Source organism: Zosterops lateralis (genome assembly GCF_965231275.1).
Source record: "Zosterops lateralis genome assembly, chromosome: 5".
NCBI lineage: Eukaryota > Metazoa > Chordata > Aves > Passeriformes > Zosteropidae > Zosterops > Zosterops lateralis.
Window position 1 is genome coordinate 27,353,773 of NC_139766.1, and position 26,865 is coordinate 27,380,637.

Sequence of the window (26,865 nt, forward strand, 5' to 3'; positions counted from 1 at the left end):
TAAGCAGAAAGACTTTTTATATATGATATGCAGAGGTATGGGTTTTGACCAAATGCTTATGGAGTCCCTGAATAATTCTTATGTAGTTATTACTCATGTAGTTATACATATATGTTCTAATATAAAAACATTACAACATTTTTTTATGCTTGGGAAAGAGCAATGCTTGCAAAAATATTCTCTTGTATTTAATTAATTATAGTTCAAGGTGAAAAACTACTATACTACTTCTGAGTAATGTTGCTCACTACTTAAATCCCTCAGCAAATATTTAGTAAAATGTTTAGTATGCTACAGCACATTTTTTATGATTTTATTTTTTAAATTACCTTACACCAGAGTGGGCATCACTTGCTGAGAGAAGGAAGGAGGAGGGTGGTGGTTTACCAGTCTATAGCAGGCATAGGCATCCCAAAATTTTAAGACTTTTATTGCCCCTGTTGTCCTCAGAATCAGGACCTCTAAATTTTAACAGCTGTCTGGTGGATACAGAAGCCTCTTTATCTGCATCCTTCCTCTACATGATAGCAGCAAATCTAGTGACTCCAGCAGATGCAGGGCACAACCTCTTTGAAGAGTGTCAGATGTTGATAGCACAATGCACTTCAAACTCAGAGAGCATCAGTCCAGCTGATCTGCAGGGAGTAAAGGACTGGCTTGGTAATATCTGTCAGTTCAGAACCCAGAGCCAGAGAATTTCTGCACATTTTTGGGAGTATGTGTGCAAAGCAAGTAGGATGCCTGCTGCCTGTGAATAGAAAGTAGAATAATGAAAGACACTATAAAGAGGAAGGAAAGAACCAAAATCTGAAAGCAGACCTTACAGGGCTGTGAAAGGATTTCATAAAGCTCTGAATCTACTTTATGAAATCTACTCCCCTGCAGGCCATCATGTTAGCCTGGCTTCAGAGAGGAAAGGATCTCCTGGCCCCATCACTCTGTGCACTGCCACCAAGAGGCCTCGGGGCAGTTTTGTCCCACCAGCCCTGCGCACACTGGAATCCCATTGTGTTTCTTCCAGAGGTGCCTCTACATCTGCAGGGGCAGGAGTCAATTCTGGATGGCATGCAAGAGTGCTTGAAATGCCTGTGTAGAGCCTGCTCCTCTGCTGTGAGCGGCTGAGGAATCTAAGTGAACGGTCAACTTCTTGAGATTTAGGAAACAGTCTGGTATTTAGGCTAGAGTAAAAACAAATGTTGCCTGCAAGAGCAGATGAGGATGTGTGTCTTACTTCCTGGAATTTAGGGCTGGCAAAGGCAGAATCCTTTTAATTCATATCATATCAAGGCCTTCTGCACATTCCTTCTGAATGGGAGATGCTGGAAGTGGAAAGTTGGCTCTGGTTTTTATTGTTTCCAAAACAAAGTCCTTTTGGTGATATTCCTAACAGAAACACTAAAAATGTTTCTTAGAACCCCACTTTCAGTATACTGATTTTTTTGAGAGACATCTAACAGATCCCTGTAAGTACACCTTGTTATATAGAATGCTGTCCTTACAGATTTTCTGACTTACCATTTCAGTTTTCTAAAAGTGGAAAACATTGTGGATGATCACTATGAGTTCAAAGAAAAAATACATCCTCTTGGTCCCATTCTTTGCTCACTGTAACTTTGTGGATTTAACAAATTATCCCTCATTTATGTCAGTGAAGTTACTGTAATAATTGGTCTTTCTCCCTGTACAAGTGGCACTAAACATAATTGATCCATTTCATTTACTAGGTTGAACCCAGTCTTCTGGACCATAACTCCAAAGTGTATTTCATGTGTTGGTATACGTGGGCCCAAAGTTTTCCAAGCTAATATGAACAGAGGTCATAGGTGGTCTGAACTTTCACCTTTGTAGCCTTGTAGGTATTTTAGTGAATGCTAAGTGCATAATTAATTGCCAGCATGAGGGCACAGGCCTCTGCTTTCTTCACAGGCTTAGTTGCTCTGTCTACCCTGGGTTTTCCCTGCCACAGAAAAACTTGTGCCCCTAATGTGGACCTAACCATCTAATCATCAGCAAAGCCACTCTCCATCCAAATGGAGGATTTGAGGACTGGCACCAGTGCATTTCAGTATGCCTGGAGACCTGTCACCACCTTAAGGACTGGGAAGTAGCCTGTGCCCTCTGCATGTAGTGTTTCTTGCACTGTGGTCCTGTTCTGATTCCAGGTCTCAGCATAATCCCTGACCTCAGGAGACCACAGACTGCATTCAGGCCTTTTCCAACAGAAAGCCTCTCCTCCAGTGTATTACTCTTCTGTCCCTCTGGCCAATCTATGGGCTCAGATGTGGTGGGACTTGGGCCTCCTCAGAAAATGATAAGGACACAAGTCCAAAGGAGCTAGTCATTATGTTGCCATGTTGATGTGACACATTCAAACTGACATCAGGATGACATCATATTTCTCAGCACTAACTCCTTACCAAAGGCACAGTGTTGTATTTTGGACTCATTACCTGCTTTCATAATGAAGGGGGGTTTTTTTTGTTTTGTTTTGTTTTGTTTTTTTTTTTTACCCTAACAGGTTAAAAAACATCACCTCTGGCACTTCTTAACTTCTGTAGAGATCTGAAGGATACCTCACCACAGACTACTTTGGGTTTGTCTTTTGTGGTGTTTCCTTTCTGTTGTGGTTTCTGGAGATGCTGCAGGAGTTGCAGAGCAAGCAAAGCCACGGAGCTGGGTGGAGGGAGCCCATGGTGCTTGTCCTTACAGACTATGCTCATTTTATTTTTGCCTTGGGGTGGGAAGCCAGCAGTTGGTTTCAATCCCAATTTGAATGTGTCTTTCTCAGAGTCTGGCTCTCTTCTTCTGTAGCACTGTGACGCTGAGATATTCTGGGACACTTCTACTAACCATGGCAGAGATGCATTCCTGGAGACCAGAGCGAGGGTGTTTTTCAGTGCAGGGCCACATGTTTGAGTGATTCCAGCTGGGAAACCCACTCTCTCTGGTGGTCTGATGGAGCTGAGGTTTACTGACCTTCATAAAACTGTGCCACCCACTGCAGTATGATCACCTCCCCCCTGTCACACACATTCCCCTTCACACTGCATACCCCTGTGACCTGGGGCTTCACCCTTGCTTCTCCTGCATTTGGACAGGCAGAGCAGCTTAGAAACAATGATGGCAGAGAGAAGGGAGGAAACAAATCTCCCCAAGAATGACATCAGGCTTTACTCCGGCTCCAGTGGATGCTTTGAGGGATCCAACGTGGTTTTTTGAAAGACGGTTTGTTACATCCTTAATTCCAAATAATCCTCCCCGCTGAAATGGGACGGAAACATCCTTCACTGTGATCATTCTTCTCTCCTGCTCTTCAAAATAATTGAGAAGTGATACTTACACAAGGTGACTGCCTACCCTAACTCCTCTTGTCCCTTTATCTTCATTCAGATGCTAATGATGGTTTAAACCAATGTTTGTGATTCACAGGCCTAAAGCAAAGCTAGGCAGAAGGTCTGCAGACAGTAGGGGAGCCAGCTATTTTTAACTCCCCTCCTTTCCTAAGTCAATATTAGGATAAGCAGCAATGAAAAAGGCCAACATACGGAGAAGGAATGTGAAGCCAGGAGAGCTGCAGAAGCCGTCAGAACAAGCAGCCTCACAGGGCAAAGGGCAGCAGAGAGACACTGGCAGGTGCTAACTGGGCTGGGGGACCATTTGTCTCCCACAAAAAAAGCACTAGAATCTTCAGATATTTACAATGGCTTCTGTCCACTCAAACTGTCTACCTACCTATATATTTTAACCTCCCCTAAACAGAGCTGCGTGCATCCAACATCCTTGTTACTGGCAGAGGCTATGGTTATACTTCTGAGCGCTGTTTTGATCAGCTCTCAGCTGTACAGCTGCTAATGTTTCTGGAGTAAAGCATTTCCTCAACCCTTCATCTTGTCAGGCTGACTAATTCCTACAATGTTTTGGAAAAGGATAAGCAGAGAAGGCTTCATAGATTCATTCAGACTACCAGAGACCCTGCTTGCAGCTTGCTTAGCAAGAGATTCCCAACAAAGTTTCATAGAGGCATGAATTTCAATAATACCTTTTTCCTACAGTAGTATATAATGCATTGGGAGAAAAATAACTAAGAAAAGAAAAATATAAGTTTGGTGATGGAATGATGGACAGGAATTGCAAGAATTTATTTGGATTTGTGTTGGCTTTACAAATATTTTTTCCCGTTGCAAAGAGAGGGAAAAAATATTCTGTACTCTCTTGACAATAAGGAGAGCACACTTGACTTTGAAATAAAAAACAGAGATAAAGTGACCTGCTCCTGTTCCTTCTTTCCATCAGTCATTTGTCCATGACTGTTGGACAAATAGAACTGCTCTGAATTGGGCATTTTTTTTTTTTATCCTAACTGCTATTCTTTCAGAATTTAACCTGTTAACAAGGGACAAAGGAAGCAAAACAACAGGGACCAGGTTGGTGACCACAATTCCCTTTCTCTGAAAGAAATCTCAAATGTGTAAAATCAGAATGGACTCCATCTTCCTGGATCTTGCAGTGCATGTTCTTTCAAATCTGCCATCTAGGTTCTCCTCTCATGTTTGCTTCCTGCAACCTCTCAAGGCACTCACACAGGGCAGAAAAAGGATGGTGGATAAGCTCATTGCAACAGAAGGTTGGGGTGTGATGTGTGTCTTGGTGCTTCCTAATACTACAAACCTGCTCAACAGAGAGGTTATAAGATTGCTCAGTGAAAGAGCAAAATGGTGTCTTTGTTCACTGATTCAGCAAGGAGTCCTCTACCAAAAAAAGGAGGGCTGACAAGGCTTGGTACTCATGTACTTTTGAAATAACAAAATAGATTTGATTCCTTCTACATGCCATCCCCACTTAAAAAGAGCAAAATACATTTTCCAAATTCATATCCTTCATATACCACAAGGAATCAAAGATAAATGACTCTTTCCCCTTCACCTCTTCTTTTCATATACACCCTAAAGAGAGATCTGATAATTCCATGATGAAAATTTGGGGCCAGTCAAGAGAATGACAAATGTCCTTGTGATTTCATTGGGGCTGAAAGCCAGATCTAACAAAAACTGATCAGCATCTTCTCACCAATTGCAATCAAATTATGTGACATATTTTCTATGATGGGCATGGGCTTAACAAACACAGTGATAGTGGACACAGAAACTGTTAAATGACATCTTGTTTTCTCATAGAAAATTGTGTAGTAATTTATAGTATTTCAGTGCTCCTCTAGGAACTCCTTGTACAGTTTGCTTTCCAGGGATACTGAGGAACTTGACAATTGCTCTTTCTCAATGTGTTGAGTTTAGCATGCAGATAACAAGGTTTGCACCATGAAAAAAAGCATATTGATTAAGGTATAAATTCAGAATTATTTCAGTGTTTTTGTTGTGACTTCACCAGCAAACAGAAGCTTGCAACAGCCACAGCATCAATCGTTTGCTTTTAACAGAATTTGGTTTTTGTTTGGACAATGTCCTGCAAAATTAGACGTTTCTGTACATAACATTTTAAGCACAGTTGGTTGTCAAGGGTTAACTTGGTCAGTGGAACGTAAGTGAAAGTTTTAAAATACTGCTGTCATAGAGAACAAATGCCTTCAAAGCATCTATAGCATATGTTATTTAAAAGAAGACTGAAATAAAGTCCTGGTTTTAATTATTTTTCTTTGCAGAACTTCTCTAATTTTATTGCCAAAGAAAAGACTTCCAGAGCCAATTTTTAATCTTCATTATACCAGATTCAATCTAGAATAATTCCCTTGAAGTTAGAGTTACACCAGGTTTACACAAAGCAGAATCTGGCCCAGTGTCCACATTAGACTTTCTCAAAAGATAATTTAGATTAAAAAGCAAAATATCTGACTAAAAGAAGCCAGCAGTCTAAGGATCATAATATAACTAAATGCTGCTGTATCCTCTGTTCTTGAGCTACATCAGAGCTTTCCTGTCAAAGCCTGAACTGTAGCTCCACATGCATGGCTACAGGAACTTTTACCTGCATTTTCCTCTCCTCTCACTCCCTCATTTCTCTCTCCACAACCACCTTGCTCAAGAGGAGTGAATATAACTGAGTTCTCTAAAGGATTGCCAACAATAAACAGGCAAATGATCATGTAACTGAGGCAGAAAGTGCTCTCTGCAGAATTAGATGAGGTACAGACTAAACCAAGGTGATCTCAGAGAAAAAGGCCAAATAGTCTTTTGGAGAAGTAACAAAAAAAAAAAAAAAAAAGTGAGGAACAGTGTCCCCTGACATTTCAGTGTTTCAGTCTCTCCTGTCTCTAAACTAAAGAAAGAAAAATGGGCATTGGCCACTCCTTGGAATGGCTTGAGGTGTGATTGGTGCCTGCTTGATTTCTTCCATCACTGATTAGGCCATAGAACCCTCAGTACAGGAGACACACAGTGCTGAAGAAGAATGTCAACGTGATTCATGCCTCCTGCTGATACACCTCCAGCATAATCTTGGTAAATATGAGTAAAATAAGTGAACAAATTCAATGACTAAGAGGAATGGCTACATTCATTTCCAGGCGTGGAGCTTTTTGCTGACTGTGACAACATGGATGCTGATATTAGCAGCTCCTAGTCGTGGCTCCACACAAAACCTGAATCTGCCAGCTCTTAGGAAGCATTAATGGCTTTCCATCTCCTTAATCCTTAGGACAGGCAAAATCCATGTTCAGAAACACTCCATGCCACAGAAATAGAGGGATAATGTTTTGTTTGTGGGGGTATTTTGGAGCATGAAAGATCCAGAGAGGAGAGGGATCCTTTTAGAAACCTAATTACAATTCATAAACCTTGGCTGTAGTATTTCCACAGCAAATCACCCCAAACATGTGTGTTAATCACTAAGCATCAGAAGAAAACCTGTTGTGGGATGAAGCAGAAAAATTACACTCCTTGCCCGGAGCATGGGCAGTTCCAGGTACTTATTACACAGATACGTTTCTCTCCTGAGTCTGACACTTTATGATGTTGAATGTCTTGGCTCTTCTGTGCCCAGGCTGTGTCTTGGCCTGTCTTGGCTCTTTTGTGCCCATGGCAGGAATGTACAGTGCCTGTGATCACCCCAAGCGTGTGTGGGGACTGACACTGACACAGATGCTGGCCCACGCCCACTGTGTCACTGTGACCATGCCCACGCCATCCAGGGTGGCCTCCACACCCCCAGCTCCCCCGTGCAGAGCTCGGGGCTGGGCTCCCAAGCACAGTAGCCCGAGGGGAGCAAAGCTGGTACTAATAGTAAATGGCTGCAGAAGGAAAGCGGCTCGGTCTGGCTGTGGTTTTGTTCTGCTGTGATCCATTATTTGCTGCAGCTCCAAAGAACAAAGGCAGAGATAATGGTCTCGGGAGTTATGAACCGAAGTCAAACCTGGGCTGAATCAGCAGAGGATCCTTTGATTTCAAGGGGAAAACTTTTCATTTGTGGCACGGGAGGAATTTATCTCTCCGCTTTACTTGCAACATGCCACATCCCCCGAGCTGCTGATCCCGGCGCGGGCTGGACCTGCAGTGCAGTCCATCAGATTCCCGGTTCGGCCCCTCCTCGCCGCACTCTCCGGAGCCGGGCTGTCGCTGATGGAGCACCAGAGGCGGCAGCGGCCGGCGGGGCGCGGTGCCCTGGCGGGCTCGGCTCTCCCGCGGGCTGCGGTGCCCTCTAGTGTCGCGGGCGGCGGTGGCACTGCCCGCCCTGCCCGGGCGCCCCGGCGGCGCTGCCCCTCCCGTCGGTGCGGCGGGGCCGGGGCTCCCCGCCCGGGGCTCGGAGCGGAGCGGAGCCGGGCGGCGCCCAAGGGCCAGGCGGGGAACAACCCGTTTATTCCTTTGCTTTGCTCTCCTCTAAACTGCCTTCAGCCTGCTGCTGGACCGGAGCGCTGTTTGTTCTGTCGCAGTCAAAAAAGTCAGGGCGGGAGCAAAAGGAAAAGCAAAGTCTGTTTTTCAAAGAATAAGGCTTTTGCGGCTGTTTCGGCATCTTTTAATGTCGAGAGCCAAACGCAACAATGAAAGCAAAACAGCTCGACGTCGTGGCAGCAGCGGCCGCGGTGGGAAAACGACGGGCATGGGGAAGGAAAAGGACGGGAACGGGGAACTACCTCAGCCATATGGGGAATAATAATAAAAAAAAAAAGGCTAAGGAGGGCAGGCTGGGCAAAGTTAAATTCTTTTGTCTGGCTGCCTGTCCTTCCAGTGACACGGGATCCTTGCTATTCAGAGCCAAATTCTGTTGAACAAACAAAATGAGGGAATCTGTACTTGTGGAAAGACTGAAAGAAAAAAAAAAAATCTAAAAATCTGGTAGGACTGTGAATGTACACAAGACCCTTCCGCCGCCAGAACACGTTTCCCGGAGGCGCTGGGGCCCTTGGTGGTCCCCCGCTTAGCCCCTTCCCAGGTGAGGCAGCCCTCACTGCTGTGTTTTCCTCCCTGGGCGGTAGATGTGAACACAGATGTGAGGCTGCTCTGCTTTCTCCCTCTCTCGGGGGTTATGAGGAGTTGTAGCGGCTCTTCACGAAGGGGTCCCAGCTCTAAAAGGTAAAAAGGGTGAGCAGCGCTCCGTGCATCGCTGAACGCGGGTGACGATGATTAAACCCAGATATGCCTTCCCATCCAGCCAAAGGCTGCGGCCCCTCAGCGGGGGCTCCCCCGGAGCCGGCCCGGGGCTCCCTCTGGCCTGGCCAGTCCCGCCGGTGGCCACACGAGCCACCATTGAGGTTGTTCAATTGGCTTATCCAGTCAACCGCTCCCCGGCTCACCCTTGGGAGAGAGGCAAAGGAAAGGATTTATTACTTGAAACAAATTGTAATTTCCCCAGAGAGAGGGATGCTGAGCGAGGGAGGAGGGAAAGGGGCCTCGAAGGCTCCCAGCCCCCCTGGAAGCGGCTGAGAGTGGAGAGGGCCGCCCGCAATAACCCGAGCCGTCGGTGCCCGGACTCTGAGGGCGCCGCGGGCCCGGAGAGGGGACACACACCTCTGCCCACCCCAGGGGGCAGCTTGGGAGCAAAAACAGGCGAGAGCGGCTCTGGCCTGGGCGCCGCGCTTGGTTTGAGACGTGCAGCTTCCATCTGTTACCACATAAACACACGCTAACGGGATGCTTTACGCGCCAGCCCTTCAGGGGAGGGGAAGGCGGGAGAGCAGGGGAGAGAGAGGTAGAAAATCCCCCCACCCCCAGCCTGTCCTCTCGCTAACCCCACGTTCCCCTCGCCTCCCTGGACGGGACCCCCCTGCACACACGGGGCGGGAGGCAGAGCTCAGCAGCCGTCCGGAGGGGTTATTTTAACCACCACCAACCCATAGACACCGCGGGCAGTGCGGGGAGGGCTCGGCCCAAGGCCCAGGGCGGGCAGAGCCAGCTCGCTGCTCCTCGGGGGGCGGCGCGGCCGGGCCCTTAGTGTGGGGAAGGGAAAGCTACGTCGGGGAAAGGGGCACCGCTCCCCGGAAGGGTCCCTGGGCGGCGGGACACCTCCATCCCTGTCTCCACAGAGCCGTCGGGCCCCCGCCCGCAGGGCCAGACTGGCCCAGCAGGCAGCCTTGCCAGGCCCCCGGTCTGCAGTTTTTACTTTTCGCTGGGTCTTGTGAGATCCCACGTGGAAGCCGTTAACGACCCCTCGATAATGATCGTGACAAAGGCATTATTCAAATGAGGCAGGTAATTGCAACCAGAAGGCGTCTCCTCCCCTTTCCTTTTGCTCCTTTCTTTTCTAAAGAGTAACTTTACATCCCAGCCTGACGGTATTTCGCCAGGAATGGCCCCGCACGTTAAAGCAGATCCGCTCCCGCCGGTACATGCGGGCCCGGGCCCTGCAGGATCGCCCCGGCGTGTAGGTAGTTGACGCTCATCCCCGAGGGCTTAAATTTGCGAGAGCCCGCAGCTCCCGCAGCTCTAATCCAAGTCATAATAAAGCATTTCCCTCCACAAACTGAGGGGTTCAGGATACGGGGTGCGCTCGCCCTCTCAGATGGAGAGTTCCAGGGTGCACTTTTTTTTTTTTTTTTTTTTGTTTTGGTTTGTTTGTTTGTTTGTTTGTTTTGTTTTGTGTTTTTTTCCTCCTGTGTTGTTTGGTTGGTTGGTTGTGGGGTTTTGTTTGTTTGTTTGTTCGTTTTCTTTTTCTCTTTTCCCCCCCTCCGTCCTTTTTTGGCTCACTGGGAGCCTGTTGTTTATTCACAAGCGTTACGGTATCCTGTTAGCATTCCGAGCAGGGGCTGCTCATAGATGTGACTCCGATGATTTCCTGGAGGAACATGTGGAAGCAATAGCGGGGCTGTGCACTCCCCCGAGCCGAGGATGGGCGCGCAGGGGGCCGGGAGCGCCGCCGGGAGCCCTGAGAGCCCGGGCACGGGTCCCTCAGCCTGGGCGCGCATCCCTGCGAGTTGGCGCTCCTTTCTGCCTCTCTTCTCTTCGGGGCATCCTCGAGTCAGAGGCTTAACTCCCCCTCGCTTAGGAAAGAGAAAAACCACTGGATGCTGGCTCTTGACTTGGAGAACAAACTTTAGTTTAACACCAAATGGGAGAAAGAGGTGCGGGTGGTGGCGGTGCTGGCCCGGGGAGGGAAGAGAACGGGACAAGTCCCGTCACCAGCCGTGGGGCCGGTGCCCTCCGCAGAAGGCGGGCGGCGGGCAGGACCCGCTCCTCTCCTCTCCTCTCGGCTCCGTTCCGTTCGTGGGGCTGCAGTGCCCCCTCTCCCGCGGCCGCCGCATCGCCGCGCACCGCCGGCCGCGCTCGCCCCGCTCCGCACGAAGCCTGCAGCAAACGGGGGCCAGGGCAGCTCTCCGGCAGCTCTCCCGGCCGCCCCTTATCGCCAGTGATAGCCTGGGCCAACAAAGCAGAGATAGGCAGCGCTGGTTCCCCGGCGGGGATCAAAGCTCCGTCTGGAGCGCGTTCAAACAGGAGGGATGGACGTGCGCTGCCCGCACCTCCGGCCCTGGCCGTGCCCTGCTGTGGTCATTGCTGGCTGTGTTTGCGCCGGGAAAAGCGAAGGAAGACACCAAGGGAAGAGTGTTCTTGTCCCGTCGGAGCTGCGGGCTTTGGGGGGGCTGACTCCTGGCGAAGGTTACCTTTCGTTGTGTCTTTCATTCATAAAAGTCAGTGGTTCGCCTCTCTCCCTGTCTCTCTGCGCCTCCTGGTCCTGGCTGGCTCACGGCCGTCCATCCGGCTCTCCAGCCCAAGCCCGAGCTCTGCGGCGTGCAAAGGACACGAGGGAGCCGCGAATTCGTTTCCGAATCAAACTCCCCATCCATAAACTCACTCTGCAAGCGTGGACGTCGAGCCCGGCGCCCGACCCACCGTCCTGGAGGGTCTGAGGAGGGAAGGCTCATTCATGAAATTTGGGAGCACTCTGAGTTTTCATGAAAGTTTTTTTGGGTCTTTTTCTTTCTTTTTATTATTTTTTTTTTTTTATTTTCTCCCCCTGCAGAGCAAAACCCCCCGCTTCCCCCTTTCCTCCCCCTCGCCCCTGCCATATGGCCGGCCTCCCCCTCCCCTGCGAGGCTGCCCAAATCTGGAGGCGCACACTGGCCCCCCTGCCTGCGTAAGAGCCTCCCGCCGGCGCGCCCGCCTCCGGCCGCGGGGCTGGGGGCGCCGGGCGAGCCACGGAGCTCTTATTGTGAAGGGACCTGAGGGGGGCTTCATTTCCTGACAGCTATTTACTTAAAGCAAATGATTAGTTTTGGAAGGATGGTCTATAACATTGAATCAATTACGGGACGCGGTTTGTGAGACCATTACAGTCGGATCGGGAGGGAGGGCGAGCGGGAGGGAAAAGAGCGCGGCTGAGCAGGGAAAGTCACAAAAGACGTGGACATATTTTGGATGTTTTACAATCTGCAGGATTGGGGCTGCGGATTGTAAGCGAGAAGGTAAGAGGTGCCGGGCATTTTCCCCACCTTTTTCTTTTTTACATCTTTTGTCCCGCGTTTTGGTTTTTTTTTTCCTTGTTTATTTTATCATTTTTTCTTTATTTATTTGTTGGGAGTTTTCTTCTTTTTTATTTATTTATTTTTCCTTTCTTTCCTTTTTTTTTTTTTTTTTTTTTTTTTTTCCTTTCTTTCTTTCTTTCTTTCTTTCTTTTTTTCTCCTTTTCCCCGATGCTGAGCGGAGCAGAGGGTTTCCTCCCGCGGGGCGCAGGCGGCGGGCTCGGCGGCCCCGCGGAGGGGAGCGGGGGTGCAGCGCCGGCCGTCGGGGCGCGGCGGCGAGCGGCGCTAATGACAAACACATTGGGACGGCGGGGCCACCGCGCCGCATTCCTGCCGCGGGGGCGGGGGCGACCCCCGGGGCTCCGCGGGCAGCGGCGGTGCCCGCCCGGGGGGGAAAGCGGGGCCGCGCACCGACAGAGCAAGCGGCTCCCCCTCTTCTCGCATCCCTCTCTTCCTTCACCCCGCTGCTCTCCCGTCCCTTCCCCCACCCTTTGTTTTTCACCACCTTCCCCCCTTTAGATCCCCTTTCTCACCTCGCTCCCCCTGACCTGGTAGCCTAAACCGCCCCGCGATCCCGAGCGGAGGCGCGCACACAGCCCCGAAAGGGGACCCGATCTCCATCCCCGTGCGCCCCGTCTTTTTTTTTTTTTTTTTTTTTTTTTTTTTTTTTTTTTTTTTAATGCCTCGGTGAAAAGGAAGATGCAGAATTTAGCCAAGGTTGGTACCTGGAGCCTTTCCAGCCCGCAGCCCCTCTCTCAACGCGAATGCCAGCCTTGCCCCGCCGGACCGCTGGAGCCCACTGCTGCCTTCCCTGGGAAGGGCAAAGTCTTCGCGGCCACCTTTTGGATTTTGTCAAGCGCGGATTTGCAAACTTGCCAGCCTCTGCCGGGCTGGAGTCCCCTGGAAAAGTCCTAGGAGCAAGTAGGAAATGGCTTTTTGGCTGTCCGCGGCATTGCTCAACATTTTTGGACTCGGATCCAGGAACCGTTCCAGAGAACAGGACTCGGACAGCTTTTTCTGGAGCCGGCAGCGACAGAGCTCTAGCAAGGTCCCGGGACACAGCCGGCAGCCCCCGGGGCCCGTACACACCCGCGGGGCGCGGAGCAGGGCCGGGAGCGATGCCCTGGCCCCACCAGTGCCGGGAGCGCCTTTCCAGCGCCCCTCGACGGGACTTTGGGCGCGTCTCTCGCCAGTGTTGGAGCTCCCTAGCGCTCCTTCGGGGCCTCAGTCTGCACGCCCGGAGAGGGCAGCGCATCGCCTCGGCCCGTGTGGGAACCGAGGAGCCCGTTCCCGGGGCTGCGGGGGCATCGCTCCCGCCTGTCCCACAGCTCCCAGGGGGGCTCAGCCTCTGTCCCCCCCGGGACCCCCGCCCCTCTCCAGACCCCGGGGCTCGGTGCTTCGCCTGCCGGAGAGGGCTGGAGAGGAAGCGTCGGGGGGTAGCCCAGCTCCGCAGGGAAACACGTCTGCGCTCTGCTCCTCTCCGTCTCCCCTGCCCCGCTTTTTCCTTTCCTCGGCTACCTCACATTAAGAAAAAAAAAAAAAAAAAAAAAAAAAAAAAAAAAAAAAAAAAACAAACAACAAAAAACCAACAACAACAACAACAACAACAAAAAAAACCACCTCGTCCCTCCAGCTTGGCAAAGGCTTTCCTATTGTTTCCCAGAAAAGCAGTAAAGTGTCTGGGAGCTGCCATCTCTGCTTGGTTTGCTCGGACAGCCTTTGATCTGCGCGGCTCCAGCCGTCGGGCTGCGCCGAGGGCGGGCGGACCGAGGGGGAGCCGCTGTCCCGCTCCCCGGGGGCTCCCCCCGGGCTCCCCGAGAGCCGCAGGGTCTGACCAGCGCCTGCAGCCCGATGGGGGCTGGAGAGTGTGAACGAAACTTCCCAGCACCATCCACAGCCCAGTCCCGACCGGCTGCAGGCGGCTGCCGTCTCCCCGACGGGACGCACCGGGGGAAGCGCGATGGCTTGTTGTGCTCTCGGCATCTCCCAGGGCCGAGGCTGAGCCCAGCTGCAGTCCCAGCTCTGTGTCCTTAGATGGGACAAGACACAGGATCAAAGCAAGGAGACAGGCATCAAAGATGCCTCTGTCATCGTCTCATCAAAATCGGAGCTATGGAGACCCGACTTTCAACTCTGTGTGCAGAAACGCTAGGGAAAGATTTTCCAACGAGGGACTTCGGGTTTAGCTTCTAGTTAACAATGCGTACTTTAGAACGGCCCTCAGCTAAACAGCACTTTAGCCAACCTCAGAGCTTGGGGAAAAAAAGTTTGCAGAAAAATGAGACCTCACAAAACACTGGGATTTAGGAGTCCACGAGCAAAGCAGCTCTCTCAGCCTGCAGGCACTCTCCTGCTGCTTTTAAATGAGATCCCTTGTTGTGGTACTCCTCTGCAGGCACTGAGGGGCAGGAGCTGTGCCAGTCCAGCTGCTGTCGGCTGCTGGGGCCATCTTTGCTCTTACTGGTTTGTTGATGTATGAGAAATCTTCATGTGGCTCTGAGGGTAATATAAAGGTATTAGGTTTCAAGAAAGCAGGAAGTAATAAATATTTTAATAAAATACCTCTCTTCTGTACTACAGCATTGGGCTAGGATTGAAGTAAAGTATATACAGACAGAAAGTCTTGCATAGCCAAGACCTCGCAGGTTATTTCCAGCTATACCAGTTGCTCTAAAAAGGAGGCAGAAATTTAAATAATCCTTGCCTTGCTTGCTTCTTTATTTCATTATGACTACAATGGTACCTACTTTTGCATGTGAACGCTAAAATTTTTAATAGAAGATGCTTCCTTTTTTTCTTTTGAAGACTTAAAGACAAAGGAATGACTTCTGAGAGGTGATTTTTCCTAATGGTGGTGAGAATTGCTGATAATTAAAAAGGAAACAAACAAGAAAGCAAGCTATCCTTTCTCTCCCTCTTGCCTTGTTCTCCTGCTTGACTCATCTCTTTCCAACCTATAAAGCTTTGCATGGGCACCCAAGGGAAAAGTTTGCAATAGCTTGGCTTCCTAGTTCTTGTGGTCAACAGAGATGGATTTTTTTTTCCCACATAATGCTTCTCAGTACTTGAGTTGGGATCTGAGGTGTTCTTTTATTTTATTCTGAGAACCTAAGGAAGATTTATTACTTGGAAGTGCCAGCTGTTTGTTTGTTTGGTTGGTTGGTTGGTTTTTTTCTCCCATTTTCTGGGACAGTGTGGACGACCCTTCTTGGATCAAGTGGAAAAATTTAGGCTTTGCAATTCCCCCATCACCTTTAGCTCCTAGACTAGAGTCCTAGAGGGACTCTGTCCTGGAGGGTTAGGCTGAAGAATTGGGACTGACTAGAAGGCTTGTTGGGAGGCAGCCTCACTGTGTGTCCTGTAGAGCCCAAAGCACTCAGCAGGAGCCCGGCACTGGGCTGTTCTTGATGCATGGTTATTCCTTGGGCTTTTCTTGATGCACAGTTTTTCTATGTAAAGACTATGCTGGATTCGAATATTTGTAAAGGGACATGGAACAAGTCTCATTTGGGGAGAATATTTATGCCAGTCTTTTTCACTGAAGAGCTTTGAACCTTTCCCCAGCAAAACCATCAGACCCACATGTCAGCATTGCAGGGCAGCGTTGCTCTTGTGAAGAGTTGAGTTTGCAGTTCAGGAACTGAGGACCAAGAAATGTTTCAGGAGGTCCTGTCCGAACATTTACATTCAGCTGGTGTCATATACCACAAGAAAGAAATGTCTTTTCTTGGGTTGGCCTTAACTCTTCCTGGAAAAGATCAGCTTTCCCAGAAGGACAGACTGCCACTCTGACAAAATCATGACTGAAATTACCCAGACCTCTCATAACAAGGATAATCATATCATTACGTGCCAAGATTTACAATCTAAATACTGTCCTATCACTTATGTAAATACAGAGAAAATGGGACCAGGATTGGTGTGTTGTTGTTGTTGGGTTTTTTATTGTTGTTATTGCTTTTGTGTTTGTTTGAGGTTTTGGAGTGCTTTTGGTTGGTGCGGGTTTTTTTGTTTGTTTGTTTGGTTGGTTGGTTGGTTGGTTTGGCTTTTTGTTTTGTTTTATTTTGTTAATCACATGAAATTAAAAATGTAGGAATTTTGAATTTTGAGTTGATCCGGGGGACAGTTCAGGCTGCTCCGTTGGAGAGCAGCGCTGCCTTTTGCAGGACAAGGAATGTGTCTGCCTAATGTGGATCAACATTGCCATCCTGTGGCCGCGGGTACCAACTGCAGTGGCTGGGGAGTGCAGGGAAATCAGCCCAGCCCTCTCCCGTGTCCCGGAGATGGGCTGGTTCTCTGTCTTGAAAGGGGTCTTCGGTTGATTCCCAGCAGTGTGAAAATAACATATACTCTTGGCTCTTCTCGGTTCCCCTCCGCTCTTTCTCTTTAGGTCACGTAGAGCACTCACCTAGGAATACCATAGTTTTCTAAACATATATTTCCACTGAGTCTCTCATGGAACATGGAATTTACTTTGTCTTTTGTGGCACAGTCCATGAAACCTTTCTTTATAGGAAGCCAGTGCTTGGCAGTTAGTGTTTGGAAAATTGACTCCTGACGTCCTTCAGAATTAGTTTTCTGATTTTTTTTTTTTTTTTTACCACAAAGTGCACAAGAGAGATACCAGCATTTCAGTCAGAACCTTTCAAAAATCTATGTAAATTCAATAACTTGCTCAACCTGGGGCAAACCCCTGCAATGAGTTTGGCAAATCCTCCAGAGCATTACTTAGCTTTTACTATACACATCCGTATTTCTATTTTAGCTAGCAATATCCTAAGTATGCAAGAAATTAAGGTTTGCTCAAACTCACATTGCACATGTCACGTTAATACTGGGTTACAGTTTGCATAAACTACTGGCTTCAGCAAGGCTACACCAAGTTATGGATTGATAGACCAGAATTAGGAACTGAATCTGATGTATTTATCCAGGGCTAAGATTTGGATAGCTGGGGATAAAGACAACTGGTCTGCCATAAGGAAGGCAAAGGACTTAAAAGGTGCATACAAAGGTGTATATGATTGTAAATAAAGAAAACCAGGATAGGTGTCCCTCCTTGGTGTTGTGGGAATGAGTAAACTCTCTTGCCCACAAGTGTGAAATGGTGCCTGTGTTAAACCTTGAGGCGGGCATGGATGTATGAGGATATGTGGTGATGGCACCAGCATTCTTAAGTCAGTTGCAGTGATGTAACTAAATTCAGTTCAAATAGGTTTTGAATACCTATTTGACGGTGAATCCTTAGTACATGCTGTCTTTCACAATGAAGATATGTTGCTCTGGGTCTTGATGAGATTAACGGGTCATTGAGGAAAGATCAAAGCTCTGGGTTGTGAAAGAAGAGCCAGATGGAGAAAGGAAATTTAGTTAAGTCCTTGTGTTTTGAAACTGCAATGCTACATTGAGACACTCATTGATTTCAGTGTCAGCCCAACCAAGACAGCAAGTTCAAAGTAGCACTTTGGAAATGCCATCACCTCTATTTACATCATTGGTCTTCAGTCCTCACTTATATACACTGCTCTACAATAAGTCCACTTCAGCAGAGCTTCTGGCGTGCAAGGGATGAGCTAGCTTTGTTTTTTTCTCCTCCTGTGCTGCATCACTTGCACTGAATAGTCTGGCAAAACAACACAAGAGGGGGAGGCGGTTGCCTTTTCAGTCAGAAAAAGGAGAGAACTTGGCAGAAATAGGGTAGCATTGTCTTGTGGATCTTGGCATATTAGGTATCAGATCAATAATCTTGATAATAAGACTTACCATGGTAAGTCTTAAAAGAGTTACAGAAGGTTACTTTATTAGATTAAAATGCAGGATACAAATGTGATAAAAATGAGTAAGGAGGCTGAAATTGAGGGAACTATTTGATATCCAATAATCTGTTATTGATGGGAGACAAATACATAAACACATGGCAATTATTGCTAATTGAAGAATCAGACAAGATGCCTTGTCTCTGCTGGAACATTGTTAGCTGAATTTCTGAAGGTGTTTGTACATGTTTTTGGGGCAGGTCGTCTTCTAATCCTGCTTCTGAGACCTTCATGTTTGAGTATAAAATTCTTTTGCCCTGAAAAAGGGTGCTGTCTGCTCCATCCATTGCAGGAGGAAAGCAGGACTAGATCAGAAACACTCCTTGGCATGTTGTAAGCGTTTAGCTCCCATATGGCACTGCTACAGTTGTAATAACTAGACGCATGTACGTGCTTTCATATCTCAGCATCAGGAACTGAATACCAGAGGATGAATAGAAACTCCCCAGAACCTTTGAAAAGTAGTCCCTGTCTTGGCACATCATCCTTTATTTTACTCCTTGGCCAGTGTTTCAAATTAGGGGCTCTTCTGTGCAGTGTTTTTTTAATATATATTGGATTTAGGCCAAATCCAGTTGCTATTAGAAGTCACCAACAAAACATCTATTGGTTTCAATGGGAGCAGGGATTGTAGGATCTTCTTTAGAAATGACCTAGCATGCTGCTTGAGGGTTTTATGTAGAAATGTCATTACATGGCACAAAAATTACATGGATGGTGATTGCTATTGTTGCCTCTGTAAGAGAGAGGCTTTAGGATTATATATTTGAAAGCTGAAATAATTGCATGTGATCTATGACTCTCTGCACTGGTGGGGAGAGTAGATGCTATATGAATGGCACTGCTGGCCTACAGTCTGTCATGGATTTATTTCATTAGAAAATTTCAGCATGTGTTTTAAATAGCATGTCTCTCTATCAAGGGAATTCTCCCTAAATAAGCAATAAGCACCATTGTATTGCATTGTATTCTGTAAGCTATATATACACATATGTACCATGGCAAAACAAAAATATCACTCAGGAATGTACTATTTGTAATAAAAGTAGTTTTAAAATGTACTTTTTCTCCCATAAAAGCTGCTTGCAGCTGGAAGGCGAGAACTTGCTGCAGGAAGATGTTACATCTTCATTGATGCTCGTAAGGGTGCTGCCTCTGTGCAGGGCTGTTTCTGTGGGCTCCACCCCAGAGGGTACAGTGAGGAGCAAAGCTGCCTGCAGGCTGTTGGAAAGGGGATGCCCCAGGACTTGGTTCCTTACACCAGGACACAGCTCTTTACATTGCCAGTGGAGAGAAAGGGTCATGGTGTCCCATCTGCCTGTGATCAGTCTGTGGCCATATGCGGTGGCACAGCAGTAGGCAGTGGGTGGCAGTAAGTGGCATGAGTCTCACTCTGCCCTGGCAGTGAATTGGGGTCCCTGGGCAATGCCTCTTTGTGGCACTGTGTGGAGTGATGGGAAGCTGCACTTGGGTGCTGCAGAAGAGGGGTCCTTCTAAGTCTTATACAATTGTCAGTCCATTAACTATCTTTCCCTTGATTTCTCCTTTCTGTTTCAGTTGTTGGTAGCTATGGCTACTTCCCCACAGACGTTCCTGATCCTGGGATGTTTTCTCACAGGTAACGTTCCTCAATTCTCTAAGCTTCTCCACCCGTAATTCTTCATAGATCCATATTTAAACTTGCTTTCATTCTGCCCACAATAACAAATGCCACATGGTTGCCAGCTGGTCACAGACCTGGTTTTTCTGCTCTTCCCTCCGGTAGGCTGCGACAAGACCTACTGAGAAGGCAGTACTTTTGCTGGCCCGTATCGGCCACTTTGGCTCTCCTGTGCTGCTATAAACTCCCACCTGACTTGTCTGAGTGTGCAGGGAGAGTGAGCCTGCCCACCTCCAGCTGTCCCACTCCTGCTCCGCTGGGCATTCCGTGGCAGCGGTGCTGGCCAGGCTGCCCGTGTGGGCTCCTCTCACACCGCGCCGCTCTCAGCTGCCGGCCTGGCCTCCCAACATCTGGCAAACGAGGGGTGATGGGACGGCAGGGCAGGCTCTGCCACAGGGTGCCAAATATAGAAAGAGCCAGGTAACTCTGGGCAGGAGTGGAAAAAGATTTCAAAGACAATCTGGATCCTGGTGCCGGTTTATTGCAGTGTGCCAATTTCACTCCCTGAGCCTAGGTGCTTGTTTATCGTACAGGTCATTTGGTAGAATGAAACCACAAACATATTTCCTTGGTGTGTTCCTCATTCTGTAGGGTTTGGATCCTCTAATTTTACTTCTGAGGGTTGGACCTGCACCAACCCACCTGCAAATTACCTAGACTTGCAAATCTGAGCCTGTAACTGAAGATTGCATCTGGAAACCAGTGCCATCTACAACATCTAGTTCAGTGAATTGCAGTTTTATTTGGCTACAAGCCTTCTGTACATTTTGGCTAGTGGTAGACCTGATGTACAAGTTCCTGCTTTGGCCCTTTGCAGAAACTGAAGTTAGAAGTAAAATGCAGGCTTTAGTCTTGGGAAGTGGTTTCCAAATTTCACCTGTGAGCTTACTTGAAGGCTGACAGGACTGCTGATTTCCTGACCATGGCTGTAAGAAGGTGTGAGATATCCGTGACCCAGGGCAGCCAGGGTGTGGAATTCATTTGTCTCAGTAGAGCTGTGTACACCTTTGGGGTTGCAAAGCTGTGGTGTGGATTGGGAGCTATCTCTAACTTCACCCCTGTCTTTCACCTCTTGATTTCGCAAACAGAAGTCAGCAAGCAAACACTTAACATTTCAAAGGAAAGCCATTTGCTATTCCTTGGGCAAAGCTTCGGCTTTTAACAAGGGCAAATTTCCTGGGACATCAGCAGGTCTGAAATAGTCAGTAAAAAAATCTGCTCTGGATCCTCTCTGCTTCCTTTCACATGCCTGTGCTGAGACTGTTTTGTGTATTCACATGCTATTTATTTGTGTCTTTTTGCAGGACCATTCCTAACATTTTGCCAGCTTCCTCTGCCAACTATTGTTCCCAATAGGAATCAAATGGTGGTACAGCTGAATTCCAATTTCACACTTAAATGCTCTGGAGACAGCGAAGTGAGCTGGCAGTACCCAGTGACCGAGGGAAACCACAGGATAGATATTAGACACGAGGAAAACAACAGTGGCCTCTTCGTGACAGTGCTTGAAGTAGGAAATGCCTCGGCCGCTCATACAGGCTTGTATGTTTGCTACTATAACCACACACAAGTGGAGGATGGGGAAGTGGAAGGGAAGGACATCTACATCTATGTGCCTGGTAAGTGGGGGATGCCACAGCTGCACCTGGAGGTTTGGGTAGAAGAGGTGAACCATGGATGTTCAGAAGGGGTGAATTGCTGGTGGCAATTTACTGTCAGAGGAAGAGAAAGAACGCCAGGGCCATTTCCTCGTGTAAATCAAGACCAGCCCCTGTGAATCTGTGGATATATTGTTCTTTCTTTCTATTGCTTTTCAATTTTTGATACGAGTTTTAGTTCTCAAGAAGACTTGAACTCAGATGAAGAGAGCTTTAGAGCTGAGGTCTGCTGACCGCCAAGGGCTGGAGAGGAGACCTTGGTGGCCAGGTCAGCTCATCTGTGGGTATATGTGCAGCCTTCAGATTTGCCTGCCTCCCAGGTGGTGATTAACAGAAATGTCAGTCTTTTCAGGGGGCACTTGGGTGGAGGCTTTAGGATGTGTACCGACCGAACCAGTGCTGTGTATGATACTAAAGCTGCTGCCAGATGAGGAAGGCCATATCTTGTTCTCAACCTGAATTAGGCTTGAAGAATTGGAAAAAGTTCATGTGTGCACTGGGAAGCATAAAGTAATGGAGATGTCCTTGAGGCAGCTGTCAGAAGGAGGGGAAAGAAGTGTTCTTGCTGGCCAGTCTGATACAAGATTAAACACATGGGGGCTACTGTGGAGTACCCTGTAATTTTCAAGGCAAACACAGCCTTTCCCAGGCCCTGTGTTGCATTTCTTTTTAGTGGTGGAAAACTGTTGGACTCAGAAGAAATGGCATACCTTCTTTTTGGAAGTGACTATTTGCAGCTTTGCCCTCCCACCCCCTTGTTCTGACTGGAAATCTGCTTAAAGGCTTTCCACAATATCTATGAGATGAAAATCTTTATTGTCATAGCTGAGATAGGCACCAAAGGCTAAGCCACAACTGACTGCATTTGTAAAGCCCTGTCTGGATGTTTCCTTGGCATTGGCTCGGCTTCAAGGGGTGAGGGTCACAACTGCAGTGCCAGAAGAGATCAAGCCACTGGATTTGCAGTAAATATTTTGAACAGGGAACAAAAGAGAGAAGAAGAGATTGCAAATCATCCTGCAAAACTGCAGCATGTTCTGAAGGAGATGATGTCTGCAATGACAAGGAAGATTCTGGAAGTGCAAAAAGCCAGGAAGCAATAACAGGACTTATTTCAAAGGCTATTTTCCAGTGGCATTATGTTTTCGCTGTCGACAGTGTGTGATTCAAAGACAGTGAAGACTTCCAAGACTTTCTCTCCATTTGCCACAACAAATGTAAATTGTTTGCGTTCGTTCTTGAAACAAGATGTTTCAGCAGAGGCTGCCAGCTTTGGCATATACATCTCAATATCCAAGCAGCTCTAACCAAATTACCAGAAGACGTTGTGTATGTTGAGCAGTCTTGCAACTCACCCAGTGGAGGAATATAAAGACAAGAGATGGAAGATTTCTTCAAGAGGACTTTTTGGTTTGGTTTTCGAAAGCCTCTAGACATCAGCCTACCAGATTTGCAGGGCAGAGACACCCTGTAATTTTTTTCCACTTGCTAACCATCAAGATGTCATAAATGCAGAAACATATCCTTTTCTCCAAATTATAGAGAATATCTCTGTTTCCACTATAAAGTTTGTCTTTACAATTGTTTTTCCTGCAATGAATTAGGAGGGCAATGGGTGGAAGCAACCCACTTTAGCCAGGGAGGATTACATTGGGACTTCACACAATATCCTATTTTCACTAACAGCACATAGAAAACCAAACTAGGTGAATCTTGTTTCTGTTTTAAATTACAGTGGGAAAATGAATACATGGAGTTGGCAGCATTTTTGGGACGGAGCGCTGTGTTTGGAATATTGCTACAAAGAGCCTGCCAGTGCAGCAGAAAGTCTATTGTTGGAGGGATTTGGATGGCTATTTATTAAATTTTATTATAAAGCTTTGCACAGAAGCTTCAGGCTAGCAGGGATTATTTGTTTATTCTGAATGGCCAAGTGGAGACGATTTCAGGGCTATGCTTTTTATGCATAATGTTATGCAATTATGTTTTAAACTCAGACTTTGGATTGGCCGGGTAGGAATGTTGGCATGTGTTTTGTTGACTTTAAAAGAAATAAAACTACTAGGTCCTTGTTTGCTTTTTTCCTAGTTGAATACTGTATTTTGAAAACCACATGCTGTGACCATAATTAACTATGTCTCATAAATGTAATGTTGGACATGTTAGAAATACATGAAGATAAGTACCTTGAACTATTTTTGATGAAATGTGACTTTAGTGGTGTTCAACATAAACAACATGAAACTTTTTTTTTTTTTAACTTGGAAAGTGTTTGGATTTTTTAATTTTATTTTTATTTTCTCCTCTGCTTATATATTGGTTAGGAGACAGCTACTAATAAAAAAGGGGAAAAACATCTAACTTAAAATCATGTGAGTTGTGATTAATAACACAACATTTTGGGGGGAGGATTTTTTGTCTTTTTTCATTTTACATCTTGAATTGTCACAAAGGAACCGAAGCCCTTTCTTGTTTTGTGCTTAGGAGAAATGTTTCATTACATGTCACATCAAATAGCTAAAATGCCATACCACATGAAATTAGCAAACCTTACCTGCAATATCTGAAACACTGGGAGAATTAACTGTACAAGTTTCACTTATGACCTGTAAGTGGTCATTGATATGCAATTCTTGTACATGCGCTTGCTACAAACAAGACAGTGTAAGATTTCCTCTTGTGTTTCACAGACCCAGACACGCCTTTTGTTCCTTCTATACCAGAAGACCAGTTCATCCTAGTAGAAGAAGGTGATCCAGCAGTTATCCCCTGTCGGACAAGTGACCCAGATGCTCAAGTGACTTTAGTTAACAGTTTAGACAAGCCTGTGTATGCTTTATATGACACCAAACAAGGTTTCATAGGCAATTTTCCTGCGGGCTCATACACATGCAAAACAGTGGTTAAAGGCGTGGAGTTCAAGTCCGATGAGTTCCTCATCTATATTATAAGAGGTATTTATTTCTGTTAATTAAAAAAAAAAAAAAGAAAAAGTGATTGTATTCTTTCTTCACACTGTGAGAGCACCAGAGTCATGAGGTTATATCAGATATTTCTCCAATGATGAATCCTTGGTCGTCTCGCATTACTGCCAGTTACTTAGTTTACTTACAATTTTCATGAGAATAATGTGTCCCTAACTATCTTCTCTCCAAAATTATTGCAAGAAAAATGTTTTGTACTCCATGTATTTTCATCCTATTTGCTGAAATACAACTTAGAAGACTGGTGTTTCCTAGTGGCTTTGAACTGTAGAACTCTGGGTAGCCTGAAAAACATAATGATTTAATTTTTTTGAAAATATTTTTCCTGACCATCAAGGAATTCTGAAAGACAGCCACTGATTAGCAAAATGGGAAATTGCTTTTATACCCAATGCCGTTTTTATGGAGGAATTTGAGATAGGAACCTCTAATTGAAATTTTATTTGTGGATCATTTCTTTGTGGGATTGAACTCAATGCCTGTGCAGTTCATGCTTTAAATACAAATTGTTTATACCAGTATAGATCATCAGTACTTTTACTGAATTTTCACAGTGATTCCTCAGTAGAGGAAGTGAAATGGAAATCTTCCTGTGAAGCTGTACCATGTGAAAATCACAATCTTTTAAAAACTAAATGAGATATCTCTCTCTCTTCTCTTAGCTACTTCACAGCTACCTGTTGAAATTGAAGCTCTTAAAACTGTCTACAAAACAGGCGAGACCATTGTAGTAACGTGTGTGGTCTTTGACAATGAGGTGGTTAATTTACAGTGGAATTATCCTGGGAAAGTGGTAAATATCTCTTTTTTTTTTTTCTTGTTCTTTTTTTTTTTTTTCTTAATGTTTGTAGTTAGGCAAGAAAGTGGGGTTGTAAAATATTCTTCTCTTACCTGAATGAAGACAGCTGAGAAGAGAAAACGAAGTAAGTTCTTTTAATTTTAGGTTACCATAAGAGAAAGTCAGTCCCAAAAGATAAATTTGCTGTTAGTAACTAGGCAAAGCATGAGAAGGTGAGGTTTGGCTGAGGAAGGAATGCTGTCTCTCAGGTCTTGTGCTGCTGCTGCAAAAAAGAAATGTTGTGAAAAAGAAAAATATAGCTATATTGAACATCTGAGTAGAGCTGTGCTGCTGAAGGTCTGAACCTCTAAAACAGCTCTCTTAAATCCTGGTTCTTGAGGATAATAAAGGACAATGAAGAATCAAGTCTATAATCTTACGTGTTAAGCATCTGTTACGCAGATGCAAACTGAAATGATTCTCGCTGAACTTACTAATCAGAAACATCTAGTAAGAAAATCTTGAAACTTTTGTAGAAACCTGAAATTTTTCAAACTACTTTAACATCCTTTTGCAGTGAAAACTTTTATTCAGTGAAACTTGGCTAGGGCCAGTCCTAGGCAATTTCAGAGTATCCCATGTAAAAAGGCTGGTTGCTGAGGGAATGATGTAATTGAATGTACCTAGCTGTTACTCCAAATCTCACCTTTTGCTTAAGTAATTTAAGAGCCCAAGAGGAAAAATTATTTGAGCAAGTTTTGTTTTGTTTCCATCTTACACATCAGTATAGTGTCTGCTATATGCCACCTTTAAAAATTAGCCCCAGCATATTTTTTTACCCGCCCCTCATGATAACATAGTCTGTCATTTCCACCATCTCTTTATTCTTGGGAGTTTTCTCCTTGTCAGTAAATTATTCTTGTTTTGAGAGGAGGCAGAACACAGCATCTATTGACTGGTTACTTTTTTTCTGGTGAAGGGAATAAAAATTAATCTTACTTCATGGACACTGAACAAAAGTGACTCAAGTAGCTTTTACATCTAAGGAAAAGGTAGTGCATAAAGAGTGAATTGCTCTGTCAAATTGCTTACCCAAATTTTCATAGGTATTTATTTCTTGTAAACAAAATATGACCTCTAAACCTTCTGTGTCTGCCCCCCAAAGGGTGTATTTTCATAGGCACAGCTTTTCTGTTGTGGCTGAAAAAGGCATCCTTAACTGAGCAAACAAGTTTTCTGCCATACAGGATTTAGATGTTTGCTCTCACCTCAGGGGTATCAAAGATCCTCAAAGATGTGCTTTCAGCTGAGTTACTTAAGCAAGGTTTTTTTTTCCTTCTCCAAACTACAGAAAGAAAAAGGTCTGATAAAACTTGATGATATCAAAGTCCCATCGCAGAAGCTGGTTTACACCTTGACCATTCCTGAGGCATCAGTGAAAGACACAGGGGATTATGAATGTACTGCTCGACATGCAACCAAGGAGGTCAAGGAAAATAAGAAAGTAGTCATTACAGTTCATGGTATAGTCTGATTTTAGTGTCCAAAATTATTACCACATTGGAAAACACCATTCTTGAAAAATGTTGCATGGTGTTGTTTACACAAGGCTTTTTCATTTACAGACAAAGGCTTTGTTCACCTGGAGCCTCAGTTTAGCCCTCTGGAAGCTGTCAACCTCCATGAAGTCAAAAACTTTGTTGTTGATGTGCAGGCTTACCCAGCACCAAAAATGTACTGGTTGAAGGATAATGTGACTCTGATTGAAAATCTTACAGAGATTGTTACTAGTTCCAACAGAGTCCAGGAAACAAGGTAAAAAACCTTCCAACCCTTACTTTGCCATGCTGACTTGAGTTCCTCCCCCAGAATCTTGGGCACTGCTCCTGCTCACTCTTGACACCTCAGTTTGTTGCTTCTTCTTGAGTAGCATTTTAAAACAGTTTATTTCTTTTCTATTCTAAAGTGCAATGCCTAATTTATGTCTTCTTACTACCTTCATAACACCAACTTCTTCAAGGTTCTTGAGCAAGAAACCTCTTTGTTCCCTTTAACATTTCTCCACACCAA

General features: G+C 46.1%; 1 protein-coding gene across 1 annotated transcript in view; it reads left to right on the plus strand.

The window, feature by feature from the left end:
- The first annotated feature begins 10,929 nt into the window (after nucleotides 1-10,929).
- PDGFRA (platelet derived growth factor receptor alpha) overlaps nucleotides 10,930-26,865 on the plus strand; it is a 35,686-nt gene continuing 19,750 nt past the window's right edge. The window contains exons 1-7 of the mRNA XM_083862407.1: nucleotides 10,930-11,842; nucleotides 19,273-19,333; nucleotides 20,680-20,994; nucleotides 23,724-23,987; nucleotides 24,680-24,810; nucleotides 26,147-26,318; nucleotides 26,421-26,610. Coding sequence (XP_083718533.1) covers nucleotides 19,285-19,333; nucleotides 20,680-20,994; nucleotides 23,724-23,987; nucleotides 24,680-24,810; nucleotides 26,147-26,318; nucleotides 26,421-26,610 — 1,121 coding nt within the window. The 5' untranslated portion in view covers nucleotides 10,930-11,842; nucleotides 19,273-19,284. The remainder of the gene's footprint in view (nucleotides 11,843-19,272; nucleotides 19,334-20,679; nucleotides 20,995-23,723; nucleotides 23,988-24,679; nucleotides 24,811-26,146; nucleotides 26,319-26,420; nucleotides 26,611-26,865) is intronic.